The 18,578-nt window shown below is 47.6% G+C and overlaps 1 protein-coding gene across 2 annotated transcripts; it reads right to left on the bottom strand.

Annotated features, from left to right (window-relative positions):
- Window positions 1–4,474: 4,474 nt before the first annotated feature.
- On the bottom strand, window positions 4,475–16,912 carry ncbp3 (nuclear cap binding subunit 3). 2 transcript variants are annotated; one of them, XM_055226631.1, is made up of 13 exons: window positions 16,698–16,912; window positions 14,592–14,657; window positions 14,010–14,115; window positions 12,035–12,160; window positions 11,667–11,858; window positions 11,010–11,113; window positions 9,523–9,631; window positions 9,309–9,408; window positions 9,082–9,191; window positions 8,156–8,441; window positions 7,752–7,888; window positions 7,451–7,588; window positions 4,475–6,902 (listed from the first exon to the last, which is right to left on the bottom strand). In XM_055226631.1, the coding sequence occupies exons 1-13, from the start codon at window positions 16,896–16,898 to the stop codon at window positions 6,598–6,600; spliced, it is 1,980 nt and encodes a 659-aa protein (XP_055082606.1). In that variant the 5' UTR covers window positions 16,899–16,912; the 3' UTR covers window positions 4,475–6,597. The 2 variants fall into 2 exon arrangements, with proteins under 2 accessions (XP_055082606.1, XP_055082607.1); XM_055226632.1 differs by having other exon boundaries at window positions 11,727–11,858.
- Window positions 16,913–18,578: the final 1,666 nt, after the last annotated feature.

Genomic DNA, 18,578 nt, shown 5'->3' with positions numbered 1-18,578 from the left:
AGGACTCGGCAGAAGACACTCAGAGCCAGACCGTCCGCGTGTTAACGTGAATGCTCCAGCCTGGTTTTTGTATTTTGTTACCTGTCCGTCTGTTTGCTCATTGGAGTTTTTGCCACTTTCCAGATTCCTGCTCTTGCTCGTTCCCGCTCCTGCCTCTGCGCTCCAGCTCTGGTACAGTCGACTCTCTGCTTTGCCTCCTGTCCTGTCTTGGTCTCCGGCTCGCTTCCCGTCTCCTGCTCTGGCTCCCGCTCTCTGGATCACTCCTGCTCAGTCTTCCCTGGTCCTGTCCCTGGTCTCGTTGTGGTCCGGTCCTGGCTGTCTCCGCTCCCGCTCCGGTCCTGGGTTTCCTGCTCCTGCCCTACGCCCGTCTGATCTGCCTCCCGCTGCCTACGTCCCGTGTGTGATAAATGAACTGTCTGAACTGTCTTTTGCACAAATTGTAAATAAATACTGTCAACTTGCCCCGAGACTGCACTCCTTGGTCCGCACTCGCACTAGCCGTTACAACACCATTAGAGACAAAATCAACAAAGCTACTCCAAAAATCAGCTCTGAGCTAATCCAGTCTGTAATATCCCACATGGATCCTCTAATAATATTAGATAAATTTCCTCCTGTTGATGAGGTGGAGATTACCTCAGTCATCATGTCGTCCAAACCATCAGCCTGTTTGCTCGACCCTATTCCAATCAGACTCCTCAAAGAAGCCCTCCCCCTAATAATAGATTCCATCCATAACATATTAAATATGTCGTTAGAAAATGGCTACGTTCCTCAGTCCTTTAAGTATGCTGTGATTAAACCCCTTTTGAAAAAACCTAACCTAAATCCTGATGAATTAGTCAACTATAGACCTATCTCTAATCTTCCCTTCCTCTCAAAAATTCTAGAACGAGTTGTGGTGAAACAGCTCTGCCGCCACCTGCAGGACAATAATATATTTGAAAAATTTCAATCTGGATTCAGAGCTCACCACAGCACAGAGACTGCACTGCTTAAAGTAACAAATGATTTACTACTAGCTGCTGATAACGGGCTGGCTTCAGTCCTGGTCCTACTGGACCTCAGTGCAGCGTTTGACACCATTGATCACAACATTCTACTGCAGAGGTTAGAATGTGACATTGGAATCAGAGGGACCGCCCTCAAATGGTTTAAATCCTATCTATCAGATAGGTACCAGTTTGTTAGTATAAACCAGAGCACCTCTCCCTGTTCTAAAGTAGCCTGTGGTGTTCCACAAGGATCTGTGCTTGGTCCAATCCTATTTACTCTGTATATGTTGCCATTGGGGAACATTATCAGAAAACATGGCATTAATTTTCACTGCTACGCTGATGACACTCAGCTGTACTTATCAATGAAACCAAATCAGACTGATCAAATAGATAAACTCAGTGCCTGTGTGAAGGACATCAAAACCTGGATGACCTTGAATTACCTGCTCTTAAATCCTGAAAAAACAGAGGTCATTGTCGTTGGTCCCAAAGGTCAAAGAGATTCTCTGTCAGACCAGATAATCTCACTCGACAATGTGAGTATAGCTTCTAGCCCTACTGTAAAAAATCTTGGAGTCCTATTTGATCAAAATCTCTCATTCACAGCCCATATAAACCTAGCTTGTAAAACCACATACTTTCACCTGCGAAATATAACTAAAATTAGAAATATTTTACCTAAAAACGATGCTGAAAAACTCATCCATGCATTTGTTACTTCCAGACTTGATTACTGTAATTCTCTGCTCGCCGCCTGCCCCAAAAGTACTATAAAGTACTATAAAGTACTATAAAGTACTATAAAGTACTATAAAGTACTATAAAGTACTATAAAGTACTATAAGGAGCCTCCAGTTGGTCCAAAATGCAGCGGCCAGAGTCCTAACAGGAACTAAAAGAAGAGACCACATCAGTCCTGTACTAAAATATCTGCACTGGCTTCCTGTTGAGCTTAGAATCAAATTCAAAGTCGTCCTCCTGACATACAAAGCCCTAAACGGTTTGGCCCCATCCTATCTGCAAGATGCTATTGTCCCGTACCAGCCAAACAGAGCACTCCGCTCTCAGAATGCAGGACTATTAGTGGTTCCTAGAGTGTCCAAAAGTACAGTGGGAGGGAGAGCATTCAGTTACCAAGCTCCTGTGCTATGGAATCAACTCCCTGCTGATGTTAAACAGGCCCCCACAGTCTCTGTATTTAAGACCAGGCTTAAAACCTTCCTCTTCGGTATAGACCAGGTTACATAGTGAGGGAGTTAGGGACATTAAAACCCGGGATAAGACAGGCTGCAGTAGGAGTAACTAGCTGGGGGAAGTATGGCAACCTGAGCACTATCCTCTACTTTGTCCTATTTTCTCATCAGCAATGCTATTCACATGTTGTCCCCTGTCCCACTCCCCCTGTGGAGTGTATCTCTTTCAGATGCCCCGATGACAGATGGACCCTCTCCTCCTCCTCGCCCGGCCGATTTTTCCTGTTGTGTTGTTTTTGTGTGTTGTTTGTTTTTGTGTGTTGTTGTGTTTTTGTGTGTTGTTGTGTTTTCGTGTGTTGTTGTGTTTTTGTGTGTTGTGTGTTTTTGTGTGTTGTGTGTTTTTGTGTGTTGTTGTGTTGTTGTGTTGTTGTGTGTTTTTGTGTGTTGTGTGTTTTTGTGTGTTGTGTGTTTTTGTGTGTTGTGTGTTTTTGTGTGTTGTGTGTTTTTGTGTGTTGTTGTGTTGTTGTGTTGTTGTGTTTTTGTGTGTTGTTGTGTTTTTGTGTGTTGTTGTGTTTTTGTGTGTTGTTGTGTTTTTGTGTGTTGTGTGTTTTTGTGTGTTGTTGTGTTTTTGTGTGTTTGGTTCGATCCCCGGGTCGCCCAGGCCTTTCTGTGTGGAGTTTTTCATGTTTCTCCTCGTGTCTGGATGGGTTTCCTCCGGGTACTCCGGTTTCCCCCATCAACCAAAACATGAACGCCCTTCGAGAGACTGTTGTTGTGATTTTGGGCGTTACAAAAATAAAATGAATTGAATTGAAAATTGAAGTAGTTGCAGAGATATTAACCACAAACTAGTTCAACAAATCTGCAAACTCCACCAGAGGATTCAGAGCTGTCCTGCAGCTTTAACCACAACGAACACAGCCGTTTATATGAAGACAACGCCTTTTAGATCATGTGCTTTAAGATCATTGACTTTTACATGTCTTTATTAAACAGCCCTGAATCTCCCTAGAGCAAACTACGGCCCGGGGGCTACACACGGCCCTTTGGGTTTATTAATCCGGCCCGCCTTGTTCAATTTACCTTTCTCCTGTAATACCAACATTTCCCCAATAGATGGTGCACTTGAGCTGCATCATCAGCCCTTCTGCAAAAATGAGCTTATCAAAGAAAAGAAGTGGATAGAGAGCTCCGAGTGTGTAAGACAGAGGAGGGGGACAGGAGGGTCCCGGGCTGTCCTCTGGACTCAGGAGGTGGGGGACAGGAGGGTCCCGGGCTGTCCTCTGGACTCAGGAGGTGGGGGACAGGAGGGTCCTGGCTAAGGTCATTTCTATGCTGGTCCATGAGTCTCGCCCCCTGCAGGACGCTCTTCAGCTTCAGTGACTGATCCACTCTCTGTGTGAAGGTTTCAGGTCTGTCCTTCCTCAGACTGTTCGATGAACACAGAACACTGAACATGTGTCATCCACACGTATGTGCAAAACTGAACACATGTGAGTCTACTGAGGTCACTTTACTGAGATTTATTCTGTTCATGAGCTGCACTGTCACATTGTACATAATTATTGTACATAAGTCTATTTTTTATTAGAGTCTATTTTTAGTTTATTTTTAAGTCTATTTTTAAATTATTTTAATCTATTTATCTATTATCTCGTTTTATTGCATGTTCCATTTTCCTTCTGTTCTTTAACTGTGCGGTGCAACACTGGAATTTCCCCACAGTGGGACTAATAAAAGCAGATCTGATCTTATCAACACAGGGACGGGCGGCTCCGGCTCAGAGGCAGCACATTTACATATTTAACACACATTTGGAAAACAATTTGTACAATGAGCCTTGTACGTTCAGGCTTTGCTCCATGTTACATAAGTAAAATATACACCTGGCCCCGCCCCCCTGTCACATTTTAGACCCACTGTGGCCCGTGGGTCAAAGCGTTTGTCCACCTCTGCACAAACGTTTTGCTACAGTTCAGATGGTAAACCAGTTTGGGAAAAAAACAGAACTGTAATTTTTCTGAAAAGAGTAAGTTTCTAATGTTTCCAAATCGAGGTTCAGTTCACATTTAAGAGACTGAAATGTGAACTTTAAACTAATCCAAGAGTTCCACGTGTGCAGACGTCTAAACTTTTACACAGAATAAGACTCTACGGAGACACAGGGAGGGCATCTGACACACACGGACATCTGTGGTTTGATATTTGCAGTAATTGTGTGGCATTGTGTCAGCGACGGTGGGTTTGTGATGAAAAATAAAAACTCCTGAAACAAATATCAAACAAAAAAAAAAATTTATTTACAAAGTGGAGACTCAAATCCAGGAAGTTCTGATTCTCGTCACAAAAGTTCATTTCAAACTAAATCAGGATCAGTCCAAAGTTTTGCCGTTTAGACCAAACAGAGAGCGGATTGGTCCAGTGTCTTCAGCGGAGAGCGCTCCACCAATCAGGAAGCAGACTCCAGCCTTTCCCACCAATCAGGAAGCAGGATGAGCGCAGGAGACGCCGCTTCTGACAGACGCCATTTTGTTTAACAGATGCATAAACGCACGATCGGCAGAGGAACGTGCAGATTATGACCAAGTATCACGTTTCATAGACTATGGAGCGCAGGCCACCATTGCTGCTTGCGGTTTGAAATGAGCTCATTCGGAGGCAGCAAAAAAAAAAAAAAAGTTAAAACAGTGTAATTCCTGTAACTTCACGTAGCTGAACAATTTATACAGGAAATATTATTGCATCAAATACTGGAAAAGACGCCATTTGAATCTGTGCGACTTTAAACTCCTCCCACACGGCGTCCGCAGCCAAACCCCGCCTCGTCACGCTAAATCCATTTTTTTAAATTTTTTTCGGATTCTGTGAACTTGTATAAACACTGTCTCAAATCATTCATTCCTTGCTGCTTCCTCGATATGGCGTCCACTCATTTAATCACATTTCGGGTTTGACGCTCCACGGCGGCGCCTCAAAAGTGCGATTATAAATTAAAACAGTAACGGATTGTGCCACCAGGGGGAGCCACCACGGCGTCTGAAACCATTAACTCGGTTGACGTCATGTCCTAGCGTCACATTTTTAAACGTTTCTATGGTGTTTAAATTTAACCCTTTCCTGCCCGTGACCAAAATGGCGTCTGCGGCGGCGGCGGCGGCTCGTCTCTGGAATGTCTCGTTTCTCCCAAAATTCATTTCTTTTGAGTAATTTACTTTCATTTTTTTTCTGGTCCACTCCATTTCTAGGCACAATAACAACAAAAACAGAACTTCTGCATAAATTTAAATGACTTGAATTCAGAATAATAATTTCTGGAGACGTGAGTCTGATCACGCTCTGCTTTTTCAGATGGATCAGCCAATCAGGGAGAGGGATCAAAACATGGCGGCTTATGAGGAAAAAAAAAAAAAAGAATGAAAATATCTCAGGGACTGAAAAAGATGGCTGCAAAATCAGTGAAAGAAACACTAAACTGTTCATCTGAGGAGGAGAAATGTGCGTTTGTTTGTAAATTATCTGTGACCAATGAGCTCCTTAGTTTCACACGAGTCACTGAAATAAACACATCTGATTGGCCGATCACGTTTGGTTCATCTCTCTGTATAAAACAAAGATATTTCAGTGTAGATTTGCCCGGCAACATCTGAGTCATTTTGGCTGCGGAAGATTTATTTTGTTGGACTTGATTTTTTCACAAACTGCTGTCTTATTTATTTTTTTCATATTTAAAGCACAATTATCTGTCTGTGTAATAAAGATTTGTGACTTATTAAGTCGGCAAGTCCAAAAATCCAACTAAATACTGTCAAAACTTCAATATTCTGAATTCAAGCCATTTTAATTCATGTAAATATTCCTTTCAGAGTGCACTTTGGGTCCTGTCTCGTTTTTTCCAGGCTCATTAACGTTCTCCTTTGGTACGTAAACAGACTCGTGCGTTCCAACCGTAACTGCATTTATACCTCCAGACGTTTGTAATGTCACGGCTGTGTTCTCTTAAACAACCAACAGAGGGCGCACACGGCAGCGTTCAGATCCCGTTTGAGGGGCAGAGTTAAGAAAACGAGGTGAGAGAAGCGTTTACTGTTCTAATCACTTTGTTTTTATCTGTGTTCACTACTGCCCCCGGTGGTTGGCTCAGGTACAGGACGGACAGAAGCCTCCGCACGGGTCCACATGAACCTTTGACCTCTTTGTTTTCAGGGTACTCTCTGCCTGTTTCTCAAGCTCTCCATCTGCCTCTCTCTGACTGGTTTGAGGATCACTTTGCCTGTTTTTTTGAGGTACTCTAGCTGTTTTTTAGGGTTCTCTCAGCCTCGTTTTCAGGGTTCTCTCAGCCTCGTTTTCAGCTTCTCTCTGTCTGGTCTTTGGGGTTCTCTCTGCCTGCTTTTGGGGTACTCTCTGAGTCAGTTGTCGGACTCGTCGGTGGAGTCGCGGCTGATCTCGATCTGGAGCGAGGGCAGGTTGTCCAGGCGACTTTTCTTCACGTTTTTGTGGCTGGACTGTTTCTTTTTAATCATGGCGCCCCAAACACGCTGCAGCTGTGAGTCCTCTTCCTGCTCCTCCTCCTCCTCTTCCTCTTCTTCTGTGTCCCGTCTGTGCGCCCGAGGTTTGCGCTTCTCTGTCGCCGCCCTGGTGGATGTGGAGAAGGCCGCTCGACGAACAGGAGCAGAGTCGTCATCGGATGAACCCAGACGGCTCCACAAACCTCCTGAAAAGTAGAAGAATGGACGCACTTTATCATCGAACTCACGTGATTTTAATTTTAGTTTTAATTTCAGGATTTTGTTCAGGGGTCACATTTCAAACCTAAAATCAGAACTTTACATTAATCCAAGAATCTAAATCCCATTTGAAAGAACGAAGTTATTAAAGTTATTATGTAAAATAAGTCATAACCTGCAGTTTCACCTTCACAAACGAGTTCTGACACGCGTGACATTCTTGGTTAGTTTTAAATTCAGATTTCAGTTTTCTCTCAAATTTAAATGCTCCTGGGAAAGTTTAAAATATGAACTTTAAAGAGAATCCTGCTTTAAAAACAAACGATGGCAAATATAATAATCACAGAGTCTAAACTACAGGGAGGGCATCTGACACACACGGGGAGGGCATCTGACACACACGGGGAGGGCATCTGACACACACAGGGAGGGCATCTGACACACACGGGGAGGGCATCTGACACACACGGGGAGGGCATCTGACACACGGGGAGGGCATCAGCGGTTTCAGACTTCATGAATAAAACAAACGTACCCGTCTTTCTGTCTTTGGCCACGCCCAGTCTGCGGTGCACGTCTCTGATTGGCTCTCGCTCAGGGGGAGGGTCCCGCGGAGGAGATGGCGAGCGGGGGGAGGTGGAGCGCCGTCTCTTCCCCAAACGGTGATGAACATCTGATACAAATGAAACGCTTTAGTCACATGACTCTGCCGCACGTTTATGTTTTAGGTTTAGAACGAGGAATGTGGCGTTCAGGTGCAAACGTTAAAAAAAGAGCAACATTCAAATAAAGTTGTGTTCAGTCGTGACGACAACATGAGGAGTGTGCGGCGCCACCTGTCTTCCCCGTGGACGCCTGCGGGGGGTGCTCTCTCCTCTGTCCCTGCCTCTTCTCCTCCAGCAGCTGTCGCACGTCGGTGACTTTTGGCGGAGGCGACGGTTTCCTCTGAGGAGCTGCCCCGCCCAGACGGTTCCTAAACACAGCACAGAGTGAAAATCGATAATGAGGAAAAACAAACGACGATAATGAGGAAAAACAAACGTCGATAATGAGGAAAAACAAACATTGATTTCGGTTTCCATCACAAACGGCTCAGAGCGGGACACAGGTCCAGTAAAACACACCCAGACGTGTTTGTGATGAGGATGTAACGTTACAAGAGTCGGTTTAACACCTGCCCCGCTCCATCGTGTGCGACTCACTGAGCTCTGGACACATTAAACTGTGGGTGGTTCCTCACCGGATGCTCTTGAGGCGGCTGTCCAGCTCGTCTGCGTACATGGTCATCTTCTTGCTCTTCTTGGGGGAGGGAGTGGAGATCATCTTGAGCTCCAGGTCGTAGTCCATGTCATCAGAGCCGGAGGAGGAGCCGGAGGAGGGGCTTCGGCTGTGCGCCGCGCCCCTCGCACTCCTCTCTCTCTCCCCTCTCTCTCTGTACTCCACCACGCGGTCGTCCGAGTCCATGTCTTCGTCCTCGTCCTCCTCCTCCTCCTTTATGGGCTCCTCTGGGAGGTTCACCAGCTCCGCTACAAAAAGAGAGAAACAAAATGAACTGAAGAAAAGTCCAACGTGAAAACCTCTCTGTGTGGGTGTAGGTGCTGTTGGGTGCTCTCTGTGTGGGTGTTGTCCTGTTGGGTGCTCTCTGTGTGGGTGTAGGTCCTGTTGGGTGCTCTCTGTGTGGGTGTTGTCCTGTTGGGTGCTCTCTGTGTGGGTGTAGGTCCTGTTGGGTGCTCTCTGTGTGGGTGTTGTCCTGTTGGGTGCTCTCTGTGAGGGTGTTGTCCTGTTGGGTGCTCTCTGTGTGGATGTAGGTGCTGTTGGGTGCTCTCTGTGTGGGTGTAGGTGCTGTTGGGTGCTCTCTGTGTGGCTGTAGGTCCTGTTGGGTGCTCTCTGTGTGGGTGTTGTCCTGTTGGGTGCTCTCTGTGTGGGTGTAGGTGCTGTTGGGTGCTCTCTGTGTGGCTGTAGGTCCTGTTGGGTGCTCTCTGTGTGGATGTAGGTGCTGTTGGGTGCTCTCTGTGTGGGTGTAGGTGCTGTTGGGTGCTCTCTGTGTGGGTGTAGGTCCTGTTGGGTGCTCTCTGTGTGGGTGTAGGTGCTGTTGGGTGCTCTCTGTGTAGGTGTAGGTGCTGTTGGGTGCTCTCTCTGTGGCTGTAGGTGCTGTGGGGTACTCACCTGAGTGCCTGTGGGGGTACGGGGGGGTGTGGCCCAGACTGTCCCCGATCAGAGGCTTTTTACTCTTCAGGACGTCCCTCTGGATCCGACGATTATGATACCGACGCTTCCTGTAACAAAACAGAACTGAACCAGGACTGAACCAGGACTAAACCAGGACTAAACCAGGACTAAACCAGGACTGAACTGGGTCTGAACCAGGTCTAAACCAGGTCTTAAGGTGGTACCATGAGTTGCTGAGGATGCCCTTCATGCCTCCGTAGTTGGGGTTTCCATATTTCATGTAGTATCTGCTGCGTCGAGCGGCTCCAGGCTCCTTTTTATCGTCTGAAAACAAAACCAGTGTGAGCGGACAAGGTCACATGACTCAGGACGGTCACACGACTCGCCGCGTCACACGACTCAGGACGGTCACACGACTCGCCGCGTCACACGACTCACCGTGTGTGGCGAATCGCAGCAGCAGTTTGTTTCCTTTAAAAGGTTTGAGGGCAGGTCGCAGGTCATTCCTCATCAGAGACTCCACCTCCGCTCCAGACAGGTCCTGGAGCTGGAACAATATAAACTTTATTCTAACGTCCAGGTCCAAAGATTTGAAAATATGAAACAAACTAGTGACGAAAATAACTTGTTTTTCTCAGGTGTCGATACTAAAAAAGTCCCACTGTCATAAATGACAAATGTGTCTGTGTCACAAGAAACAGAGACGAGTGTACACCACGGACAAGAGTGAACTACTGCACACATGTAACACACACATGTAACACACACATGTAACGCACACACATGTAACACACATGTAACACACACACATGTAACGCACACACATGTAACACACATGTAACAAGCACATGTAACGCACACACATGTAACGCACACACATGTAACACACATGTAACAAGCACATGTAACGCACACACATGTAACGCACACACATGTAACACACATGTAACAAGCACATGTAACGCACACACATGTAACGCACACACATGTAACGCACACACATGTAACGCACACACATGTAACGCACACACATGTAACACACACGTACGTAACACACACGTACGTAACACACACATGTAACACACACATGTAACACACACATGTAACACACATGTAACACACATGTAACAGACATGTAACACACGTACGTAACACACACACGTAACACACACATGTAACACACACGTGTAACACACGTGTAACTCACACACGTGTAACACACACATGTAACACACACATGTAACACACACATGTAACACACACATGTAACACACAGATAACATTATAAACATACTGCACTCACCACTGCTCGCTCTCGTTTATCTAGTCTCCTCTTCCCCTCCTCTCTCTTTTCTCTCTACATTCCTTTACCCTTTCTTTCCTTCCCCTCTCCTCCTCTTCCCTCTGATCCTCCCCTTTCTGCTCCTCTCTTTCTCCTCATTCTTTTACCTCCTTCCTCTCCCACTAATCCTCCCCCCTCTCTCGTCTACTCTCTCTTCTTGTCTTTCCTCCTCTCTCTTCTTGTCTTTCCTCCTCTCTCTTCTTGTCTTTCCTCCTCTCTCTTCTTGTCTTTACTCCTCTCTCTTTTTGTCTTTCCTCCTCTCTCTTCTTGTCTTTACTCCTCTCTCTTTTTGTCTTTCCTCCTCTCTCTTCTTGTCTTTCCTCCTCTCTCTTCTTGTCTTTCCTCCTCTCTCTTTTTGTCTTTCCTCCTCTCTCTTCTTGTCTTTCCTCCTCTCTCTTCTTGTCTTTCCTCCTCTCTCTTCTTGTCTTTCCTCCTCTCTCTTCTTGTCTTTCCTCCTCTCTCGTCTCCTCTCTCTTCTCATCTTTACTCCCTCTCTCCCTCTCTCTGTCTCTCTCTTCTCTAAAGTCCTGTTCCTGGTGCAGTGTCAGTGCTGCCCCCTGGTGTTCAGAACAGTGTGTCTTACCTGTCCCTCCGTCACGGTCTCTGTCGTCTCCTTCTTCTCCTCCACCTCCCCCTCTTCTTCATCCTCCTCCTCATCGTCGTCGTCCGACCTTTGACCTCTGCATCCTGGCACACACGTTCATTAGCATCGTTAGCTTTGGTGAAGTAAATATCTTTTTACTTCTGTCTCCCATCTCTTTGCTCTCTGTGCTAAGCCCCTCCCCCTTCAGAGCACAATCAGCTGCATCCCACTAATGAAACTCCTGCACATCACACCAGGTTTGTCACGTCATAGTGCACAGTTTGGTGTCTTGTTTTTGTTTATTTATGGAGGAGGATTGTCGTGTGGGAGCGTGGGTGATGTAGGCTTGTGGGCGGAGCCTGGTACAGACTCGTACTGCTAACTGTAAGGAGGGTTTGAATACGGCCCGGGAGAGATCTCTAGATTACTCAAACTTGCATGAATGATACTTAAAACCTCTTCAGCGTTTGTGACGAGGGAACAGCTCAGAAACACTGTTGTCTCAGGTCACGTACCTTTGCTGCTGTGATTGGCTGAGTATATCTTTGCTGCTCTCTGATTGGCTGTCCGTACCTTTGCTGCTCTGATTGGCTGTCCGTACCTTTGCTGCTCTGATTGGCTGAGTGTACCTTTGCTGCTCTGATTGGCTGTCCGTACCTTTGCTGCTCTCTGATTGGCTGAGTGTACCTTTGCTGCTCTCTGATTGGCTGTCTGTACCTTTGCTGCTCTCTGATTGGTCGTCTGCGGCGTCCGTCTGGTCTGCGGGGACAGTGTCTGAGGGGCGGGGCATGCGGCTGGTGTTGACGAGCGCTCGGACGCAGGTGTCCTCGTCCAACCAAACCACGTTACCTGCAGAGACAGACTTCTGTGAGGCCTGGGTTTTCCCCTGGAATGTTCCGCAGTATGACTTTAAACTTTGAGCATCAAAGTCGTGTTAAAGGTGTCGAGTAGTTTACAAATAAACTGTACTCGAGTATTTTCCACTGTAAACAAACGGATTGAAATGATAAAATGAGGTAACGTACAGGACGTGTCGTCGATCCACTCGATGTGAGCGGGCGGGTACTCTCTGAAGTACCCGAACACATCCTGGGTACTCATGTCATCCACCCCCGACATGTGCAGGGCCTCCAAACGCACAAGAGGGATCGCTGCAAGACAAGAGCAGGACTGAAGCAGGACTAGACCAGGACTAGACCAGGACCAGACCAGGACTAGACCAGGGCTAGACCAGGGCTAGACCGGGACTAGACCGGGACTAGACCAGGACTAGACCAGGACTAGACCAGGGCTAGACCAGGGCTAGACCAGGACTAGACCAGGACTAGACCAGGACTGAAGCAGGACTAGACCAGGACTAGACCAGGACTAGACCAGGACTAGACCAGGACTAGACCAGGACTAGACCAGGACTAGACCTGGACTAGACCAGGACTAGACCTGGACTAGACCTGGACTAGACCGGGACTAGACCGGGACTAGACCAGGACTAGACCAGGACTAGACCAGGGCTAGACCGGGGCTAGACCGGGACTAGACCGGGGCTAGACCGGGACTAGACCGGGACTAGACCAGGACTAGACCAGGACTAGACCAGGACCAGACCAGGACTAGACCAGGGCTAGACCAGGGCTAGACCAGGGCTAGACCAGGACTAGACCAGGACTAGACCAGGACTGAAGCAGGACTAGACCAGGACTAGACCAGGACTAGACCAGGACTAGACCGGGACTAGACCGGGACTAGACCGGGACTAGACCGGGACTAGACCTGGACTAGACCGGGACTAGACCGGGACTAGACCGGGACTAGACCGGGACTAGACCGGGACTAGACCGGGACTAGACCAGGACTAGAGCAGGACTAGAGCAGGACTAGACCAGGACTAGACCAGGACTAGACCAGGACTAGAGCAGGACTAGAGCAGGACTAGAGCAGGACTGAAGCAGGACTAGACCGGGACTAGACCGGGACTAGACCGGGACTAGACCAGGACTGAAGCAGGACTAGACCAGGACTAGACCAGGACTAGACCAGGACTAGACCAGGACTAGACCAGGACGAGACCAAGACTAGACCAGGACTACAGCAGGACTAGACCAGGACTAGACCAGGACTAGAGCAGGACTAGAGCAGGACTAGAGCAGGACTAGAGCAGGACTGAAGCAGGACTAGACCGGGACTAGACCGGGACTAGACCGGGACTAGACCGGGACTAGACCGGGACTAGACCGGGACTAGACCAGGACTAGACCAGGACTAGACCAGGACGAGACCAAGACTAGACCAGGACTAGACCAGGACTAGACCAGGACTAGAGCAGGACTAGACCAGGACTAGACCAGGACTGAAGCAGGACTAGACCAGGACTAGACCAGGACTAGACCAGGACTAGACCAGGACTAGACCAGGACTAGACCAGGACTGAAGCAGGACTAGACCAGGACTGAAGCAGGACTAGACCAGGACTAGACCAGGACTAGACCAGGACTAGACCAGGACGAGACCAGGACTAGACCAGGACTAGACCAGGACTAGACCAGGACTAGACCAGGACTGAAGCAGGACTAGACCAGGACTGAAGCAGGACTAGACCAGGACTGAAGCAGGACTAGACCAGGACTAGACCAGGACTAGACCAGGACTAGACCAGGACGAGACCAGGACTAGACCAGGACTAGACCAGGACTAGACCGGGACTAGACCAGGACTAGACCAGGACTGAAGCAGGACTAGACCGGGACTAGACCGGGACTAGACCAGGACTAGACCAGGACTGAAGCAGGACTAGACCGGGACTAGACCAGGACTAGACCAGGACTAGACCAGGACTAGACCAGGACCAGACCAGGACTAGACCAGGACTAGACCGGGACTAGACCAGGACTAGACCAGGACTGAAGCAGGACTAGACCGGGACTAGACCAGGACTAGACCAGGACTAGACCAGGACTAGACCAGGACCAGACCAGGACTAGACCAGGACTAGACCATGTGTACCTTTCTTGATGCTGTCCTTGTCGAGGCAGACGTTCCTCTGGGGGGCGCTCTCCTCAGCCTGGAAATGGAAACGCTGAGCTCTCTTCTCCTTCTTCTCTATGGCCTCCTGAAACACAGAGTCTAAACTCAGACCAGGACCAGGACTAAACTGGGCTCCACATCAGGACTAGGATCAAAAATCAGACAGTAACTGATATTAAAACTAGTATCGAAACTAGATACTCATCTGAGCTGGTATCGATACTAAAAAGTCACATTCACAGGACAGAAACGAGTCTTTTATGATTATCTTTAGAATGATCTGAGCTGTTTCTCTCACAAGTTTAAGATCGACTAAACTTCGGACTATAAACAAATACTTTTTCCCACACTCTGAACTAAACTAAAAAACCCTTTGTGTACTGTAAATATTTCATGTTAGTACATAAAAACCTGCAGGCCACATGGGAATATAACACAAAGTACTACTGTTTAATGTGGAAAATGACAGTATATCGTCTAAAGAAAGAGTGTTTTTATCATCGTGGTATCGGTATCGACGTGGAGTTTTACATTTTAGTATCGTGATTAATCAGGACTGACCTTTGAGTTGACGTCGATCCCGGTGATGAAAGCTCCAGCCTTGTTTTCATATCTGCGACTCGTGTCCTAAACAAAACAAACACTTCATGATTAGAGCCGCACTGATCCGATACCGGCGGCAACACTAAAACATTTGCCGCATCAGATATCGGCTTTTAAATATCGTTTCAGTCAATATAATAAGAGTAAGAAGAAGAAGAAGAGTAAGGAATAAGAAGAAGAAGAAAAAGAGCAAGGAGTAAGAAGAAGAGGAAGAGGAAGAAGAGTAAGAAGAAGAGTAAGAAGAAGAAGAGTAAGAAGAAGAAGAGTAAGAAGAAGAAGAAGAAGAAGAAGAACTCGTCATTGTCCCAAAAAACTTGTACTGTTTGAATTTCTGTTTATACAAACTGTTGTGTTGTTAATGAGACAAATATCGTCTGGACCAGTTTTCAGGACATAAATACTTTTGTCTTTAGTCTCTGCTCTGGTATTGGTTGGTATCGGGAATCGGCACGACTTAAATCCATAGTATCGGTATCAGATCGGTGTGTCCCTGTTCAGAAGGTGCAGTACATCGAGAATCATTTGTATCATTTTGGAGCTGAATGTGAAGAAACCCCAGGCGTTTGAACACAGAGAGGGGGCGGGGCTATGAAGACACGATTATGACACGTGACACGCCCACAGGTGCAAATCTGTCAAAGAGGCGTGTCCTCCATTTTAGACAAAACGAGGACGCTTCACATTTTACACGAGGACGCTTCACATGAGGACGTTTCACATGAGGACGTTTCACATGAGGACGCTTCACATGAGGACGCTTCACACGGGGACACTTCACACGGGGACACTTCACACGGGGACACTTCACACGGGGACACTTCACACTTTACATTAGGACACTTCACATTCACACGAGGACACTTCACACGAGGACACTTCACACGAGGACACTTCACACGAGGACACTTCACACGAGGACACTTCACACTTTACATTAGGACACCTCACATAAGGACACTTCACACGAGGACACCTCACATAAGGACACTTCACACGAGGACACCTCACATAAGGACACTTCACACGAGGACACCTCACATAAGGACACTTCACACGAGGACACCTCACACGAGGACACCTCACACGAGGACACTTCACACGAGGACACCTCACACGAGGACACTTCACACGAGGACACTTCACACGAGGACACTTCACACGAGGACACTTCACACTTTACATTAGGACACCTCACATAAGGACACTTCACACGAGGACACCTCACATAAGGACACTTCACACGAGGACACCTCACATAAGGACACTTCACACGAGGACACCTCACACGAGGACACCTCACACGAGGACACTTCACACGAGGACACTTCACACGAGGACACTTCACACGAGGACACTTCACACTTTACATTAGGACACCTCACATAAGGACACTTCACATTCACACGAGGACACTTCACACGAGGACACTTCACACTTTACATTAGGACACCTCACACGAGGACACTTCACACGAGGACACCTCACACGAGGACACTTCACACGAGGACACCTCACATGAGGACACTTCACACGAGGACACCTCACACGAGGACACCTCACACGAGGACACCTCACACTAGGACACCTCACACGAGGACACCTCACACGAGGACACTTCACACGAGGACACTTCACACGAGGACACCTCACACGAGGACACTTCACATGAGGACACTTCACACGAGGACACCTCACACGAGGACACTTCACACGAGGACACCTCACACGAGGACACTTCACACGAGGACACCTCACATGAGGACACTTCACATGAGGACACTTCACACGAGGACACTTCAGGGAAGTTGTTTATCTGATTTCACGTTTTATTCGCAGCGTGAACTGCGCCTGGTAAAGAAATGAGCGCAGAATGAGCGCCAAACCCTGCGGTGCGCACATGTCCACACATGTCCACATATGTCCACAGTGTCCACATAATCAGAGGTAAAACAGTCCACGAGCTCCGGGCTGTCAGCGGGACGCGGCTGACCCTCAGGCCGGGGCAGAGCGCGTCCCGCTCGGGCAGCTCCACACGCGAGTCCCCGGTCTGTGCGGCCTACTCACCGGCAGAAGCTCCTTCAGAGACCGCTTCACCGACACGTCCTCCGGCCCCGGCCCCGGCCCGGGCCCCGGCTCCGGCTCCAGCTCTCCCTCCTCCACCTCCATGGGCTCGGCCTCGCGCGGGTCCCGGTCCGATTCTGAGTCGGAGCACTCGGAGCCGCTGTGGGGCGGGAGGGACACTCGCAGGCTCCTCACGGCCGCCATGTTGTCTGCGGGTTGCCAGGATCTGACGGAAACACGCGACAGAGACTCTGAAAGTGAGAAAGACCAAAACAAACACCCCTGCCTCAGAAAGACGACCAAAGAGCGGGGGATTCACACACACGTCTTTATTTGTTTAGTTTTGTGTATTATTTATCACTTTAGGGACAGTGTAAGTGTCACACACACACACACACACACACACACACACACACACCCCCACACACACACACACACCCCCACCCCACACACACACACACACACACACAGGTGATATGAGCTGAAATGCCCAAATACACTTGACCATCTAATTTCTAAACCACATAAAGGACATTTTGTTGGAGTGTGTGCTGCTCTATCAGGATGTTCACTCTCTCTTGTGTTTTTTGTTGTGTTAAAGTTCCTGAGGTGGGTAGTACTCAGGTACATTTACTCAGGTACATTTACTCAGGTACATTTACTCAGGTACATTTACTCAGGTACATTTACTGGAGTAACTTTTTAAAGAAATCGTATTTTTCAGAGTACTTTTCTAGCTGCAGACTTTTACTTCTACTTGAGTAATATTATTTTGAAGTAACTTTACTCTTACTTGAGGAGTCCTGAATAACAGTTATGTTTTCACACTGTCTGCGCTGAAATGGAGCAAAGCATCATGGTCTATGTAGTTTTTTACCTGTTGCTTTGACAAAACAACAAAACAATTAATTTAAGGAAATAATTTGACATTATTATAACATTATATTAACCTAAAACAGAACAAAAAAAGTAAAAGAAATCTCCTTTTTTTATGGCGTTAAAGTGTTTCTCAGGAGAAAGAGCCAAAAATAAATGAAGACTCTTAAACTACAAGAGGAATAGAAAACAGAAGCCCAGAGTCGCTCTAAAGAAGCAGACCTGGCGCCCCTGCTCCTGTGTGTCCTGAAGGGGGCGCCGCAGAGGCTCCTGTGTGTCCTGAAGGGGGCGCCGCAGAGGCTCCTGTGTGTCCTGAAGGGGGCGCCGCAGAGGCCCCTGTGTGTCCTGAAGGGGGCGCTGCAGAGGCTCAGGTGTGATCCACAGTAAAATGACATTTCTCAGCGTTTTGTCCTGTGACAGATTCAAATTTTACTTTGACTGTTTCCCGCCTTCTCTATCAGAGAGTAAGGCCTCTGAGAAAGTCCCAGAGGAGGGCTTTAATCTGCTGATAATCAATAATACAGCAAATATAATCAGGCCTGGAGTAAAGTACAGGTTTAGACCTGGTTTAGACCTGGTTTAGTCCTGGTTTAGTCCTGGTTTAGACCTGGTTTAGACCTGGTTTAGTCCTGGTTTAGACCTGGTTTAGTCCTGGTTTAGACCTGGTTTAGTCCCGGTTTAGTCCCGGTTCAGTCCCGGTTTAGTCCCGGTTTAGTCCTGGTTTAGTTCTGGTTTAGTGCTGGTTTAGACCTGGTTTAGTCCTGGTTTAGTTCTGGTTTAGTCCTGGTTTAGTGCTGGTTTAGTCCTGGTTTAGTTCTGGTTTAGTCCTGGTTTAGTTCTGGTTTAGTCCTGGTTTAGTCCTGGTTTAGTCCTGGTTTAGTCCTGGTTCAGTCCTGGTTCAGTCCTGGTTCAGTCCTGGTTTAGTTCTGGTTTAGTCCTGGTTTAGTTCTGGTTTAGTGCTGGTTTAGTCCTGGTTTAGACCTGGTTTAGTCCTGGTTTAGTTCTGGT

The sequence above is a fragment of the Periophthalmus magnuspinnatus genome, chromosome 14, assembly GCF_009829125.3.
Source record: "Periophthalmus magnuspinnatus isolate fPerMag1 chromosome 14, fPerMag1.2.pri, whole genome shotgun sequence".
In the NCBI taxonomy this organism is placed as follows: Eukaryota; Metazoa; Chordata; class Actinopteri; order Gobiiformes; family Gobiidae; genus Periophthalmus; species Periophthalmus magnuspinnatus.
This window is presented reverse-complemented; position numbering and strand designations above follow the sequence as displayed.